The sequence below is a fragment of the Equus caballus genome, chromosome 19 (assembly GCF_041296265.1).
Source record: "Equus caballus isolate H_3958 breed thoroughbred chromosome 19, TB-T2T, whole genome shotgun sequence".
Taxonomy (NCBI): domain Eukaryota; kingdom Metazoa; phylum Chordata; class Mammalia; order Perissodactyla; family Equidae; genus Equus; species Equus caballus.
In genome coordinates this window covers 3,818,039-3,836,195 of record NC_091702.1, presented here as the reverse complement: position 1 = coordinate 3,836,195, position 18,157 = coordinate 3,818,039, and the positions used below count along the sequence as shown (strand labels likewise).

General features: G+C 36.5%; 1 protein-coding gene and 1 pseudogene across 6 annotated transcripts in view; one reads left to right on the top strand and one right to left on the bottom strand.

Moving 5' to 3' along the window:
- LOC102149377 (ral guanine nucleotide dissociation stimulator) overlaps positions 1 to 18,157 on the top strand; it is a 90,738-nt gene that overhangs the window by 59,660 nt on the left and 12,921 nt on the right. For 5 of the 6 annotated variants that reach the window (XM_070242515.1, XM_070242517.1, XM_070242516.1 and 2 more), the window contains one exon: positions 6,294 to 6,566. In XM_070242515.1, the coding sequence (XP_070098616.1) occupies positions 6,294 to 6,432 (139 nt within the window). In that variant the 3' untranslated portion in view covers positions 6,433 to 6,566. Of the gene's footprint in view, positions 1 to 6,293; positions 6,567 to 18,157 lie in introns of those variants that run through there. The other variant, XM_070242520.1, reaches the window with a different exon arrangement.
- On the bottom strand, positions 6,775 to 7,689 carry OR8J20P (olfactory receptor family 8 subfamily J member 20, pseudogene; annotated as a pseudogene).

Sequence of the window (18,157 nt, the reverse complement as noted above, 5' to 3'; positions counted from 1 at the left end):
CTCTACCTGCTCTGGGTTCTTCTGACAGGAGAATGAATCAAATTCACATGCGACAGAATAACAGGAGAAAGTTAAACAAAGCTTTATAACATGTATACGTGGGAGAGACCCAGGCAAACTGGGCAACTCATCAAAATGGCTGAAGCCACCACCTTAAGTATCATCTTCAGCTAAAGACAAAGGAGGATGTTGGGAGTCGGAGGAGTCGACCATAGGAGATTACCACACAAGTACAGTAAAGAAGAGTCAGGTTATTATGCAGACTTGAGTCCTTGCCTTCCACATTGATGAGTTTCTAGAGACAAGGTCATCCCTCCTTCTTCCTGGTCCAGCAAGGGAGACACCTGTACAGATGGAGATTTCCTTTACAATGTAAATGTCTCTTAACAAAGGGTAAGTAAATTCTACTTTTCAGAATTTCTTTCCTGTCTGCAGTTTTTAAAAGTAACCAGCCCAAAATATTCCTCATGCCAAAGACACATATCTTGGGATGGCCAATTCCAGTCCCCCACACTGGGAACTGTGCAGAGGTATGGTAAGGTCTCCTACTCCCTCTTTCCATCCTTCAAAAACAATATTTCCTATTCACCTGGGGTATGTGCAATTTATGATGTGGAGAACAACAGATCAAGAAGAAAACTTCCCTTAATGCTTTTAGCTTCATTATGAGGGATGAAAGGGAAAACATGCACCTTGAATGATGAAGTGTTTATGGTGTGGCAAGTCCACAAATACATGTACTTGGCTAACAATTCTTCTGAGGATTCATCTTCCTTGTCCCTTTAATTGTACTGATTTTAAATTTGGTTTTGCCCCCACTATAAATGTTAGGAGATCTTTCCAAGCCTTTAGCCTCACTATCCAAATGAAAACAAGTTTAACATAAAGACAGTAGGGACAAAGACAACTTATTATTGTGGTGTTATAGACATATTAGACTAAATTAAAAGTTTTTAATATTATTTTGGCTTTGCCACGATATTACTATTGCAAACATCACTGTAGCAGACACCTCTGTCTCCCTACCCCTTGTCACTTTTGGCCACCTCTGACTTGGCTTACAGCCATGGTAGACTTTTCCTGGCATGCTGGCAGCTTCCCATTTCAAACATTTCACTTCTTTTTCCTCAGAGCAGAACGTCTTGAGAGCTTGCTCAGACCATAGGCAAGACAGCTTGGGATTGCATGAGATTTTGTTGTCAAGGAGCAGTACTCAACCAGTAAGGGGCAGGAATCAATGAACAAACACCAAAGCTTTCCTAGTCTTCTTTCAAACAATTCCTAGAAGTGTAGAAGTGATCTGAAGGATACTCCAAAGCATCTCAAGTGATGGATCCTTAGTTGCTTACAGCAGTAATCTATACTTTCTTGCACATTTCATTAACTTTGTCTCTTCTCACTCTCTCATTCCACATTCCCTCATTCTTGCTTCCTGGTATTATCTACCAAATAAAAATGATATACTCAAGTCCTTGCTTCAGGGTCTGCTTCTTGGGGCAATTTCCTCTCTGACAACCCTAGTCCCTTTTATGCTATTAGTAGAATGAATCTACACATATCTATAGCACAAATGACACTCTATGGAGGCATGACAATAAGAGATAGTGATAATAGCACAATACTGGATAACTGGAAGCCCTATCAGAAACCATTGCTATCTAAGATACAGACACTCAGCATCAATATCCCTGACCTGACTATTAGCATCTTTGCTTAGACAGCATTCTAGGTGGAGCTTTCAAAAAATGCTTACTCTCCCTTCAGAATGTTTGCCTAGAATCATAGCATAAATATAGAAATAATACCAAACAGAAAGAAGGTCCCTTACTACCCTCAAAAAACATAATAATAGTGGTAAAAACATATCATTACTCCAGAAAATATAGCTATGAAAAGAGATTATCAATATGCATGTGTTAACAAAAATAATCCATAACCAATTTATAAATTAAAATTTGGGTGAGTTTATTCTGAGCTAAAATGTGAGGACCATGGCCCATGGCCTTTCTTTTCAAAGGAAGAAAGGGCACCAAAGAAGTGAGGTGTACAGAGTGGTTATATACCCTCAAAGAGGATGTTTCACATATGATTGAAATGGCCCTTTTACAATAGTCATGAGACTGCTCTGTAGGAACAGTGATTGACGGACACAGCCGGTAGTAGGTCTGCTGTCTTGGTGGACACAGCAGGGTAGCAGGTCTGTTGCCTCAAGCTGGGTGGTCAAAGGTGAGCACAGCAGTCAGTTCCTAGCCTAGGGAAAGATGCTTATCCTTAAGGAAAAGCCAATGTGGGGGGAAGTTGCATGTTTATCTTAAGGACCTTTGTTCTTGCCATAGTAAGTGTTTAAAGCAAATATACAATGCGTGCTCAATGGCTGTGTCAGCCCCTTTTGGAAAAACAAAGTCAGGCTGAATTAGGTTTCCACCAAATGGCTTCCTCATATACTCCAATATATCCTGTTGCTTGCCACCTCTATTTGTCACATGGCATAATGTACTCAGTCTGGTGTTGGTGACTATACTTATATCTATAATTTAAATTGAAGACAGGCATCAAAAATAGTCATCTAGTAATCATGATAATCAGCGCCATTTCATCACCTGCAATGAGGAATGAGTTCTGGTTTCCTCATGTGATTACTCACCTAACAGCAGTCAGAAGAATTTGTGAGTGTCTCTCCCCTTCGAGACACTCTCCTAGGGCCTTGAATATTTCTTGCTTATCCCCAAAGCATCTGAGAAGAGGAAATACCACCACTGGTCTTTGCTAATTTGCCAGGGTACCTTTGATTTTCCTATTGAGGAAAAGTTCTTTTATGTAGAAGTCACCTGTTTTGCTTTGTTATTATTTTTACTGCATCCACTCAAATGTAAGTACATTATTTGTTGGATACATGCTTTAATCATCAAGTTACTTCAACATTCACCATTTTCCCCCATGGCTTCTTCCCAAGATTTATGTCTGAGGATGAAGACAAAACTCTTTAAACAGGTACTATATTGTTTTAAAAGATTCAGAAGGAATACAATTTATGAATATGTGTGTAACCTATTTTTATTTCTTTTCGTGATTTAGGGGACTAAATTGAGTTAATGATACCTTAATTCCATGTCTCATAATCATCATCAGTTCTCATTCCCCATCCCCACTTCAATTTCCCTTCCCCACATGGTTACCTCCTCTACAGAAGTTGATATTTGCCCTTAAAAAGGAATACAGCCCTACAAAGTAAATATAATGCATACTCACGTTGTTATATAGCTCATTTTGATGCTTAAACGTTCTCACTCAACTATATGTTTTTGAAGTATATTGATTTTACTGCATACTCACCAATATTTTGCTTACTTTTGTTATTGTAATTTGGATCTTCTTTCATTTAATATATGTTTGTTCCCATAGGAATAGGGACTTAGTTAGTTACCAACTCTTGACTTCTACATGTATAACCACAATTTAATTGTGTGTGTGGTCCTCACTGATCCATGAATGAACCGTTCTGTGAATTATCTCCTGGAGTGGGTCCCTGATATGGGAAAAATAAGCATATTTAATTTATGTAAATAAGTATGGATCTATTTTAAAATATCTTTTATCAATATACATTCCAGTATCAGGACAAGAATTTCATGCTCTGGACATCCAACTTAAAAATATGTACTGCTTCTACATATAGAAAAGAATTGCAATAAAAAATTAAATCAGATTTAACTTTATAGAACTAAAATTGTTTTGTCTTAATACATTTTTCTTTAAAAATAATCCAAACACTGATCTGAATTTAAAATAGAAGGATGTACTAAGCACAACCAATGTCAAACAGAAAGTTCAGAGCTTATAAGAGAGACAGATAAACACGATTTTAACACAGTTTTAATATTTGAATGTTTATAATAGTGACAGGATACACAATTGTGGATAATGCTGATGAAGTTGTTGAAGTGACACACGCTCTGTAGCAGAGGGGACTGGCTGATCACCAATCTCCTTGCTTTTCCTCTTGGGCACATGGCTAGACTATTCCTCATCCTCCTTGCAGTCAGGTGTGGTATCACAGTCTCTTTCTCTCTGTAAGCCATTCTCTCACCACTGTGTGTTTGTCCTCAATGGTGTTCCACAGAACCTTTGTGGTTTAGAGCTTGTAGTTTCCTATCATTGAAACACCAAATGTTGATAAAATGTTGAAAAATAGAGAGGAAGCAAACAATGAGAAAAGTGATGACAACAGAAGTGAAGATGCCACCACAATCAAGAACTCTTTGTTTTTAGCCATGTTGCTTATTCAGTGATTGAGAAGCAATATTTTAAGCATTCATATCTTAATATGACAGTTTCTTACTTAGATATCTCATAGAGTTTTAAATTAATATAATCTCATGAATCTATGTCTTAGTCACTTTTTATGATTGTGTTAGTTTTATCATTCAGTAATGTATTCTATTAGATTTTTTTTTTTTTTTTTGCTGAGGAAGATTCACCTTTAGCTAACTTCCACTGCTAATCTTCCTCTTTTTGTATGTGAGCCACCACCAAAGCATGACCACCGACAGACCAGTGGTGTAGGGCCACATCCAGGGACCAAACCTGGGTCACTTAAGTGGAGCATGTGGAACTTAACCAGTAGGCCACTGGGGCTCACCCTAGATCTTTGAAATATATATTTTATAAAGTGTTTTTTAATTAAATCATTAGTAACCTCTTCTGACCATTGTAGCCCAAACTGATTTGTGGTTATAATTGTTTTTTAAGAAGTAGATATTTTGATATTTAATTATTATTATATACTATATTATATATTTTAATATTGTTTGATATTTTAGTTAACCCAAATTCAGATACATCTTGTGAGATGAGGTAAAGAGTTTAGAGTTTATCACACCTGTCAACAAAATTGGTCCAACCCAGATAATGGTTGCTTTTTTTAAAAGAAGTCTTTATAAGTATTGAAAGAGTCAAAACAAATCCTGAACAGAAGCTCAGAATAGAAGGTGACGACTGGGATACAATATATGGAAGGGTCTCAAGCTTCATAAATAGCTTTATTTAATAGAAGGATAGAATAATTTTATAACCTTTAATTGATGTGTTGACAGAAAAGAAAGGAGAGGCAAGGAGTAAGAGAGAGGAGCCTATATAATGGTTTAAGGCTGGGGGATATATAAAGAGGGCAAGTAAGAAATTCTTTTGTGGTGCAGAGTTGCTAGTCTAAGAATGAGGAGGCCTGATGCTGTCATATAAACCTGTATTTTGCCTCGTTCCAACCACATCTGCAGTGAAGTTTAGTTTTTTGGCTGATTTCTTTGAAAGGACTTTTTCATTTCCATGGATGTGGCTTGTGGAAACAGCCGTTTGGAAAGCAGAGATGATAGGTGTGACCTATGACAATGGAAACAACTGGGGTGAAGGCCTGTGGGCTCCCAGGAAGAGGACATTGGCTGCTCAAACCAAACTTATCTAGACATTAAGGAACAAGAAATTCTCCATTGGAAACCTTGAAACTCCTCAGTTTAACTTTTGAATTTAAAGAATTCTGAACTGCCTATTTCTGTTGTCTTTGCTTTGCATGTCATGCCCACTCTCCCTCACTCCATTGTATTTTAGTAGTGTTTTACACATACGATCAGAGATATGGCTCATAATAACTCAACAGTTTCTTTTTGGCCATGAGTGTCCTTGAGAATTGGTGTCACTTTGAGAAAATGAACTTTTTTGGTGTAGTAACATTTCACTCCAAAATACACTAAATAAAAATGCTAAAATAAGTGGTATTGGTTGCTAACGATTTCAGAACAAAGACAGTTAACTCTATATAACAATTTTTAGGATAAGCATATAATAAGAAAAAATTAATTATACATATTATTTGGATAAATATCAACATTTTGATTTGTGAACATGAATCAAGTGAGAAGGATCAACAAGTGGAATCCCTTTTTTAATAGTTTTTCAGTCTGTTTTGCCACATGTCCTATGTCCATGCATAGCTCAGTATTTTCCACTTAGTTTTTATTTTCTCCTAAAAGTTTACTTTTTCCTGTGGTGTAAAACTATTTTAAGTGCAAGATAAAAATAGGTCCAAAAAGTTAGAGAAATTGATGGATAAAATGCTGCAAAAAATAAAACCTTTAATAGTTGATCAAAAATATCTGTGGCAAGAAAGATGATCTGACTGTTGACCACCTTCCAAGAAATGACTCTCACAACTTCCACCACCAGCCACCAGGCTTTCTCTGCTTGTTTAGAAATTATACAAACATTTTAGTAACATGTTTTCTTTTAAAATGTGTTTACAGGGGCCGGCCCGGTGGTGCAGTGGTTAAGTTTTCACGTTCCAGTTCTCGGCGGCCTGGGGTTCGCCGGTTTGAATCCCGGCTGTGGACATGGCACCGCTTGGCAAGCCATGCTGTGGTAGGTGTCCCACATATAAACTAGAGGAAGATGGGCATGGATGTTAGCTCAGGGCCAGTCTTCCTCAGCAAAAAGAGGAGGATTGGAAGTAGTTAGCTTAGAGCTAATCTTCCTCAAAAATAAAAATAAAATAAAATGTGTTTACTTTCAAATTATTGTTTATTACTTGTATGTGTGTTTTCTTGGTCAATTAATGCATTTTTCTGTAGAGAAAATTGTATATTTCAGGCTGGGATAAAAAGGATTAATTTTTTCCCATTTTGAAATTAGTGGAATTTTTAACTATTTACTGCCTCTTCACTTAGTAGGATTTTCAGGAGTAAAGGAAAACCCTTAAATGAAGTCAGTTGTAGTTTTAAATTTCCATTAGTTAGAACAATTGACCTGGGTTACCAGGAATGTCTTCAATGCATCCTCATGTCCTTGTTCCTTACGCTGTAAATGAGGGTATTCAGCATTGGTATCACTAGGGTGTAGAATACTGAGGCCATTTTATCAGTAGCTAATGAGTGGTTGGTCTTTGGTTGCAAATACACAAAGAGCAAGGTCATGTACAACACAATGACACTCATCATGTGAGAGGTACAGGTGGAAAAGACTTTTCCTTGCCCTTCTGAAGAATGTATCCTCAAAATGGCAAGAACGATGTTGAAGTAGGATATTAGAGCAATAATCATAGAGAAAAACAAATTCGTCCTCAAAGAGGTAAACACAGCTGTTTCTGAAATGTAAGTATCAGAACAGGATAATGCTAAGGGGCATTATCACAGTAAAATGGTTGATGACATTGGAAGAGCAATATGATGCAGAGAAGACACAGGAAGAGAGAGTGCTGTGTCCAGACTGTGGGGGGATGTGAGGGATGCCAGCAGAAGCAGACCTGTGGAGACACTGCCACCACGTAGAGAAGGGGCTGCAAATAGTGGAGTAGTGGTCATCGGCCACTGCAGCCAGCATGAAAGTCTCAGCCACAAGAAAAGCTATGAATCCACCTAGTCGGGCTGCACATCCTTAGTAGGATATGGTTTTCTTTGAAACCAAGAAGATAACCAGCACTTTAGGGGCAATGACAGTAGAATTGCCAAGACTGATGATAACCACGTGCTGGAGGGAAAAGGACATGAGGGTTTGAAGTTGAGAGTAAACACTGGTGAGACTGATGCTCTGGTTCCCTACCGCGGTCAGCCCATAGATGACCAGGAAAACAAAGAAGAGAGGCATCGGGCATTCTGGACAGTCTGAGACTCCTGTGAGGATGAACTTAGTCACCTGAGTGAGACTCTGGAGCCATTTATGCTATTGCTTTTATCTTTTAGTGAGGAAAATGGAAAGAGATTGATAGATGCTAAAATTGCTTTTTCTGTTAGATGCTAGATTGTTAAATGACATTTGAAATCAGTACACTTTTGTTCACAAACACTTAAAAGTTTCAGATCTTAGTTACTTTTCTTTCCATCCTTTCCCAAAATTCAGAAATACAAACTTTCCACAGATCAGTTTCAGGTTCTTAGAACTCTTTGACAAAGCTATTAATTTTTTATTCATTGTTGGATGAAATTTATATTGGATAAATATACATCAATTTATTATAATAGTGTATTAATGAATATTTATGTGCATATATTGAACATAATATATGATATTGCATGAATAGATATACATGCATGGATATATATGTCTGTATATATTTCCATGTTCACACATGCTTCTGTGTACATGCATGTTTCCAATGATAAAAGAGAGCTACCTATGAGAAACTGATGAGTCAGAGTGACTTCCAGCATTTTTTCCTTAGCTGTCACAGGCCTTCTTTCAGCCCATATTTTGTCATCATCCTTGAGAATTTCAGTATTTCTGTGGGAAACACTTTTAGTACCCTGGGTTTTCCTTATCAGTTTCTACCGCTCCACTATGCTTCAGCTGCCCACAAACAGACCACACCTCCATACTGTTCCTTCTTAGTATCATTCAGAAACCCTGAATACTCTTTATTTAATATTTCCTTTCTTCTGCTGAGTAAGCCAGTCCTGTCCCATCACTCGACTTCTAATTGCTCAGACTCCTCTATTGTTTTTTTCTCTCATCCCTTCCTTTCCTTTCCAGCTTACAGCTCTTTCCTTTAAATTTCTTAAAGCCTGTGTCGACGAAAATAATCCATAACCAATCTATAAATGAAAATTTGGGTGAGTTTATTCTGAGCTTAAATCTGAGGATTATAACCCGGGAGAGTCTTTCCACAAAGGAACAGAGCACTCCAAAGAAGTGGGAGTATACAGGGTGGTTATATACCCTCAAAGAGTATGTTTCACATATGATTGAAATGTCCCTTTTACAATAGTCACGAGGCTGCTCTGTCAGCACAGCGATTGATGGAAACGGCAGATAGGTCTGCCGTCTCAGTGAACACCGTGGGGTGGCAGGTCTGTTGCCTCAGGCTGGGCAGTCACAGATGAGCGCTGCAATCAGTTCCCAGCCTAAAGAAAGATGCTTAATCTTTAAGGAGATGCCAACATTGGGAGGGGGAGAGAAGTTGCACCTTTATCTCAAGGGCCTTTTGCTCTTGCCATAGGGAATCTCTAAAGCAGATATACAATGCATGCTCAACGGCCTCGGTCAGGCCCTTTTGGAAAGACAAGGTCAGGCTGAATTAGGTTTACACAAAATGGCTTCCTCATATACTCCAATATATCCTATTACTTGCCATTTTTATTTGTCGCCTGTTTTGATTTTTAAAATTTGTTACTTACAGTTTTGATTTGTTAAAGTTTGAACACTTTCTTGTACTTGGATAGAGAAATGAGTTGGGGAGAAAGCTAGCATTATTTAGCGTTGTTTTCTCTCAGTGTTACTGAAAGTTCAGGCTCTGATCCTGATGTCAATCCAAATAATGACAACGGAGTCTTGGGAGAAAAAGAAAAGCTTTACTTTGCCAGGCAGAGGGAGCAAAGAAGGGCTAGTGCCCCAAAAGTTACTTGCTGCCTGTTAAGAAATGGGTAGGGGTTTTTATTTGGGGTTTTAAGTAGGGGAGGGGGACCATGGACTTCTTGGTCAGCATTTTCCCATCAGCCTGTGTCTGGGGCTGCTTCCAGCATAGGAGACAAAGGACTGCTCAGACGAATGTCCTTGGCTGCATATCTCCATGGTGGAAGGTAGACTCTGACGTCAGGAATCTGAGGAGTCGGGCCTGGGAAGCTTCGGTTTCTTGATAGTCTGTGGATATTAGTTTCTCTGTGAAAGGACTTCAAGGTCCTGGGATTAGCACAACTTTAGTGGGAACCCAGTTTGAAGCCATCTGAGTTCAACAATTTGTAACTTCTATTTGGTTGTAAAGCTCAGAGGGTCAGAGATTAAAGAAACAAATATTTACATATGAGTGTAACTAAAGACCCAGGGAACTAGGAATGCAGGTTTTTACTTTTAACCCCATACATGCCAGGTTCTCTGTAGGGGAACCAATATCAGGGCTGATATTAACTAAGAGCTAGTAACATCAGAGCTATGCTGGGCACTTTTAAATATTGATCTCTTTATTCTGCAGAAATATCCTAGAAGATGTCTGTAATTACTTCTATGTCTGAAAGACAATTGAGATTCAATGAGGCTAAGTTACTCAAGGGATGTTATTTAATCGTATGGTTTTATGATTTTGCTTGTTTGATTGGCTAGTTGGTTGGCTGAGCATTAGTCTATCAGTTATTAGCTGTGTGATTTCTATCATGTATTTATATTCTTGTTTGTATGAATTAAATGAGATAATGCACATATATAGGTTAGTTGTCACACAGCCTAGTAACAACGAATGCAAAATATTTCATAGCAGTAGTTACAGTTATTAGCATGTTTTGAATGATTTTTTAATGTGGTTCCTTACTTCAGTCACAGTAACTCATTCTACCTCACTGAGGGCTTTTATAGTTGAAATAGAAATAGCAAGTGGACTACAGTTTTCATCTTCAGAAAACTGGGGCACATGATAGCTAGCTATATACTCAACAACAAATCAGGCTCTGCTCTCCAACGACATGATTCTCTCTTATATCTGTGGTGCTTGTTTGTTTTCATTTAAAGATGTTTTATTCCATGCATCAGATATGTGTCTGGAGTTGATCTCATGCTGTTGCATCAGTTATCCTGTATCTTTTGTCTCCTACCACCACATCTAAAAAGAACTGGCACAAACAGTATGAAAACCGACAGACAGGTTGTGTGGTTCCCTGGCCAGAAATGAACCCAGGCCACAGCAATGAGAGCACCAAATCTTAACCACTAGACCACAGGGCTGGCTCTATTTGCAAAAATCATTACCCATTAAAATTCCCTCTTCTACAGAAATATAACTGATGGTAAAGCTAGGGTTGCTTTTTGTTTCAGTAGCTATATGTCCCTGAAGTAAAGATTCTGTAGAACAACTCCAGTTTCCTCCGGTACCTTCAGAATCTTGTTTGATTTTGCATTTGTTCCTGAGTTATTTTAATTTTTTACAGTTTTTTTCAAGTTTGTTTCTGAACATAAATATTTTATAGGTCTACCAAAATAATAAATTCTCAGTAAATACAAGTGTAAGGGTTGGCCCCATGGCCAAGTGGTTATGTTCATGTGCTCCAGTTTGGTGGCCCAGGGTTTTGCTGGTTCAGATCTTGGGCATGGACATGGCACCACTCGTCAAGCCATGTTAAGGTGGCATCCCACATAGCACAACCAGTGGTACTCACAACTAGAATGTACAGCTATGTACTGGGGGACTTAGGGGATGAGAAGAAGAAGGGGGAAAACTGTAAAAATTGTCTAAATGTTAATCATTTTATGTTTCAATTGTGGGTGAGAAATAATATTGCAAATTAATTTATAAACAGTTTCTGAAATGATTTCAAGAGTAGCCATTGATCTCTAACTGTAGAATTTGTCTGAAACTTATTTAAAGCTAGGTTGTATTAGGGGAAACTGCATCTCGATATGAGCTCTCTGTGTCCACCAGCGACATAGAGACTGACTGCTGACACTAGGAATCCTTCTATCTTATGACTTATCACTCTGGGAAAATGAAAACTTGTTTTTATCAATGTTAAGTCATTTAGTAGGTCTCTCTTGGAGACGTAGAATCTTATATTTTAAAGACACCTAAGAAGCTTCTTATCTGGTTTAAAAGATCCCTCAATTCTTCCAATTCAAAGGCAGATGACATCCCTCTTTATACTAAGGTGAACTATACTCCCTGTAATGACTATTCACTATTCTGCATGAGTGCTCAAGGAGTCTAGTTTATCAATAGGAATGCTGGACTCTATTGTTTAGGTCATATTACCTTCACTTCCACTTAGCAATCAATGAGCAGAGATTTGAGTCTAGGAAAAGAGAAAAGTGGCAGATATCATTTCAGTCCTGAGTCTGATTTAAATTGTTAAAACTTTCAAGGTACTTAGTCTTCAAGTCTAGAATTAGTAATAAATAAATTATTTGGTTTAACCTACCTGTACACAGAGATCTGGTGAGACTCATTCCTGAGGTTGCTGCATGAAGCATGCAAAATAGTTTTATGTGTCTGAAATCCCTGAAAACCTTCACATGGAAATAAGTTTATTTATGCCCCATTCCCTGAATAAGAACAAAATAAAAGTCTCATTCTCCAGGGAAAGAAAGATAAATAGAGTGCTCACTAGTCAAGTGTCCACTCACAATTTCATTCAAAGAGTGAAAATGCAGAGATAGACAAGGGACTCTCTTCAGTGATCATTTTGAAGAACAACCACATACAATGATTCCACCTTTTGTTTATTTGTGTGTTTCAAATTGTACCCCTACATTTGCTGGGAAATGTTGCTGCTGGCCCTGGGATGGAAGAAAATTCAGCAGTTAGAAAGCACAGGATTCTGGCCCCAATGTTCAATTTTGATGTGACTATTAGGAATAAAATTAAATGCAAAACCTTCATTCTTTTTTTTTTAAAAATAATATAGAATTATATTTCTTTTTTCTTTTTCTTTTTTACTGGGAAAGATTCACCCCAAGCAACATCTGTTGCCAATCTTGCTCTTTTTTTTTTTTTTGCCTCCCCCAAACCCCAGGGCATAGTTGTATATTCTAGTTGTAAGTCCTATGTGAGCTGCCACCACAGAATGGCTACTAACAGATGGATGGTGTCATTCCATGCCCAGGAACTGAACCCAGGCCACCAAAGTGGAGCATGCTGAACTTTAACTGCTAGGCCATCATGGCTGGCTTGCAAAACCTCCATTCTTGTGTCAACAATAAGCCTTCATGTATTGGCCATAAAAATCAGAGAACGTACAACATAAATTCAAAATGTGAATTGCTGTAATGGTACTGAATATCAATTTTTTATTGAAATTTGTAAAGCATCCAGCATACACTTGGTCTTATTTCTAGTTTTTAATAAAAATTATTTGGATGGAAAATATATTTTTTCATATAATCCTGTGATCTCTCTTTCAGCAAAAATAACTATTGTAATAAATACTGATAACATTTTTATTTTACTTTTTGTCTAGAATTTTCTAGTCCATAAGCTTTATCAGTGAAAAGTGCATGTCTGAATAGTTTGTCTTTGTATGAACAGCATCTAAAATAACATCCAGGAAAGATTCAATGTTCAAAAGATATTTGTTGACTGACTGACTGATGGAATGAATGATGAATACGTGAATGAATGAATACAATATATATCCTAAAATTCTGAAATAAAACATGAGGTTTTCATTCCCAGTGCTGGAATCTATCTTTAATGTGATTTTAACTTTGATAAAGAAACAGCAACAACTTGTACATCATTCTATAGAATATTCACTACTTTAGGGCAGGACACAATTGTTCTTTCTTCATCTTGGTGTTGCTAATACCTAACAAGGATGTGGCATATTCTAGGCTCTAAAGTAATGAAGTAACAAACTGTGAACAATAAAGAGGAACTTACAAAGATTTCTACCAACTTTAAGTCATTCATAACAATGAATTTAAATCCTTGAGTTTATTTCCAGAGTCCAAATATCCACATGGAGTTCATGTTGCTTCCTCTGTAATGTCTTTTGTGTGTTGTCCATCATGTGACCACAGGCAGTCTGTACCATGCTCAGTTAACAATGCTTTTGTTCCCACATCACCTCTGCCAACTTGCTCATCTGCTTAGCATTCCCAGAACATTGTGAAGATTTTTTTTAAAAAAACTATTTCTTTTACTCTTTCCATTGTTATTGATGCCTTATATAACTCTTCAATCTCTCAATTGAAGCTTATTTACTGTACAAGAGTTATTTCACATTTCTTAAGTTTTTTATACTATTAATAAACTTACCTTGGTCAAGCAGATAAAATTCTAAGACAGGACCTTTGTTGGATCACAAAATGTCACCTTTCTAAATATTTGTAAGAAACACACACACACACACCTACATATATACACATACATACATATATATAAATACGCAGAAAAATGACATTATAGAGACCATATTTCCATCACCCACATTAAACAAGTTTTACCTTATAAGATTCATTGTTTTAAAGTACTACATAATTACTTATGAACTAAATTTGCACTGATACCGTCTCCCCCATTCCCATTCCCTCTACCCCACCTGGAGGCAACAACTATTAACTATTACAATCTTTTTTCTGTTTTCCTAAATCTTTTTATTCTTTTTATCAAGGTAACAAAACTTTAACAAGAGATCCACACTCTTAAGTTTTTAAGTACACAATACAGTAATGCTAACTATAGGTGCAATGTTGTACAACAGACCTCTAGAACGTAATCATCTTGCATAAATGAAACTTTATGCCATAGCAACTCCTATTTGCCCTTCCCTCAGCCCCTGACCACCACCGTTCTACTCTCTGCTTCCGTATGTTTGACTATTTCATAGGCTTCATATAAATGGAATCATACAGTATTTGCCCTTCTGTGACTAGCTTATTTCACTTAGTATAATGTCCTCACGGTTCATCCATTTTGTCTTTTTTAAGAGTAAAATGAATTTACTGTTATGTTCTTGGGTAAATAAATTATACACACTATTTTTTAGTTATGTGGTCTTAAAATTTACATAGTGGATTTGTGATGTTTACATCATTTTATGATTGGCATATGTATATATTTGGCCCAAACTTAAGATTTGGAGATTTAATTATCTTGATTGCTATAGATTTGGCTCATGGATTTAAACTGGATGAATATTATGTTTGCTTCTGAGTCTTCTCTATTAAGAGCAACAATGCAGTTCACATATTCTTATTCTTCAGTTTGCTCACATACAATAATGCATCTAATGTATATACTTGGATGATACTTGAAAGTTATTAGATCATATGGTATATTTTCAAATCTTGTAGGCACAGCAAATATATTTTTAAATTGATTCTACCAGTTTATACCTCCATAAAGAATTTTGGGGTATTTATTCACATTTTAGCAGCACTTAATAATGCCAAGCAATTCAAATTTTGCTAAATCAAACAAAGCAATGGTATATCATTATTGTTTTACTTTGAACACTGATTAAAAATGAATTTAGACTACTGGATATCCACATGCAAATTTAAAAGGTCAGACTCATAACTCATACTACATACAAAAATTAACTCAAAATGGATCAAAAGCTAAATATAAGAGCTAAACATATAAAACTCTTAGGAAAAATAAAGAGGTACTGAATTGACAATAGATTCTCTTGTTTTTGGTGAGGAAGATGGGCTTTGAACTGACATCTATGCCAGTCTTCCTCTAGTTTGTTTGTGGGTCATTGCCACAGGATGGTTTGATGAGTGATGAAGGTCCACACCCAGGATCTGAACCCACGTACCCAGGCCACCAAAGCAGAGCATGCCAAAATTAAACACCACACCACAAAGCCAGCCCCAGACAATAGATTCTTAAACATACAAAAATCATAAGAAATAAAAGAAAAATAGATAAATTGGACATCATTTAAATTAAATGTGTTGTGCATCAAAGGACATTATCAAGAAAGTAAAAAGACAACCTATAGAATACAAGAAAATATTTACAAATAATGTACTCAATAAGAGTGGAAAATCTAGAATATTTAAGAAACTCCTACAACTTAACAACAAAAAGTCAAATAACCTAATTAAAAAGTAGGCAAAGGACTTGAAAAGAAATTTCTCCAAAGCCAATAAGCACATGAAAAGATGCTCAACATCATTAGTCATTAAGGAAATGTAAATAAATCCACAATGAGACACCACTTGACACCAACTAGGATGGAAAAGAACCAATAGAAAATAGAAAATGTTGGTGAGGATGGAGAGAAATTGATTCACATGTGAATGGCTGGTGAAAACGCAAAATATGAAGTAGTTCAGCTGTTGTGGGAAACAGCTTGTCAGTTTCTCAAAAGTTAGGCATAGAATTACCATATGACCCTACCATTCCACCCTAGGTAAATACTCAAAAGAATTGAAAACAAATAATCAAACAGGGACATATACCTGCAGCACTATTCACAATAGCCAAAAGGTGGAATAACATCAAATGTCCATCGACAGATAAAAGGACAAACAAATTGCAGTATATGCATACAATGGGATATTACTAATCCATAAAAAGGAATGAAATATAACATCAAAAAGAATAAAGTCCTTAACTAAAGAGGTGAAAGAACTAAGTTTTCAGTTTGTAAACTGAACACTGCAAAAGATTGATAAAAATAATTAAAGAAGACACAAACAAATGGAAAGACATCCCATGTTAATGGATTGAAATACCTAATATTGTTATGAAGTCCATACCATACAAAGTGATCTACACAGATAAAGGAATGCCTATCAAAATCTCATTTTCCCCAGAAATAGAAAAACAATTATAAAATTCATATGACACCACAGAAGACGTTGAATAGTCAAAGCAATCTTGAATAAGAAGAACAAGAACCAAGCTGAAAGCATCACACTTCCTGATTTCACAATATATTACAAAGCTACAGTTATCAAAACAATATGGTGTTGGCATAGAAACAGACACAAAGATCAATGGAACAGAACAGAAAGCCCAGAAATAAACCCACACGTATATGGTCAATTAATTTTTGTCAAAGGAGCCAAGAATATACAATATGGAAAGGACAGTCTCTTCAGTAAATTGTAATGGGAAAACTGGGAAGCCAAGTTCAAAGGGATGAGACTGGACCTTATCTTACACTGTACACAAAAATCAACTCAAAATGGATTAAAGATTTAAACGTGAGGCCTGAAACTGTGAAACTCCTAGGAAAAAAACATAAGGGGAAAACTTCATGACATTGGGTTTGGGAATGATTTCATGGATGCGACACCAAAAGCACAGCAACAAAAGCAAAATAGACAAGTGAGATCACATCAAGTTTAAAAACTTCTGCACAGCGAAGAAATCAATCAACTGAATGAAAAGGCAAATAGTAAAATGAGAGAAGATATTTGCAAATCATATAACTGATTGGGGGTTAATTTCCAAAATGTATAAACAAATCCTAGAACTCAATGGCAAAATAAAACTAATAACGCTATTTAAAAGGGGGATAAATACTTGAATAGACATTTTTCCAAAAAAGACAGATAAATGACCAAGTACATGAAAATATGCCCAAACCACAAATTATTAGGGAAATGCAGATCAGAAGCACTATGAGATATAAGCTCATACCTGTTAAGATGGCTATTACAAAAGTTTTATAATATTTTAAAATTATAAAACTTTTCTCTACAGCTATGACAGAATATCTATCACATCCATTCCAAGAGAGAACTCTGGGTAGAAAATCTCTTGCTTGTACCTGCTAAGGATCATCTTGAAAAGTGACCCTTGAAACTTTGCAGTTCACAGTATACTGCTGACAGGGTCTCTCTCACATAGAAAGAAAGAAGGCCTCGCTGAATGTAGCCTGACATTCAGTGCTAGGGGACATCTTCCTTGCAACGTTATTAAGCTGTACAGCAGTGACAAAATATCTATGACATCCATTCCATGAAAGAAGACTGTTGAGAGAAACTCTTACTCCTAGCTTCTTAGTATCTCCTAGAAAAGTGACTTCAAACTTTGCAGTTCACAGCATTTTGACAGGGTCTCTCCTGCATAGAAAGAAAGGAATTTGAATGCAGTTTGCCAGTAGCTGTTAAGGAAAGTCTTCCTTTCTGATTTTTAAAAACTTTTCTCTATAGCTAGGACAGAATATCCATAACATCCATTCTAGCAGAGAACTCTGGGTGTTAAAACTCTTGCTTATAGCTGCTAAGGACCATCTTGAAAAGTGACTTTTGTTCTAGAAGTTTTATGGTTTAGGACTTGCCTTCAAGTCTTTGATTCATTTGGATATAATTTTTGTGTATGGCTAAAGATAATGGTCTACTTTAATGTTGTTGCATGTGGCTGTCCAATTTTCATTTATTGAAACTGGCTGTCCAACACCATTTATTGAAAAGAATTTCCTTTCTCCGTTGTATGTTCTTAGCTCCTTTGTTGAAAATTAGCTCTCCATAGATATGTGGTTTTATTTCTGAGCTTTCAATTCTGTTCCATTGATCTGTGTGTCTGTTTTTGTACCCCTACCACACTGTTTTAATTACTATAGTTTTGTGGTATATTTTGAAGTTAGGGATTGTGATGCCTCCAGCACTGCTGTTTTTTCTCAGGATTGCTTTACCTATTCAGGGTCTTTTGTTGCCCCATATGTATTTTAGGATTCTTCACTGTGTTTCCATGAATAGTGTCTTTGGGATTCTGATTGGGATTGCAGTGAATCTG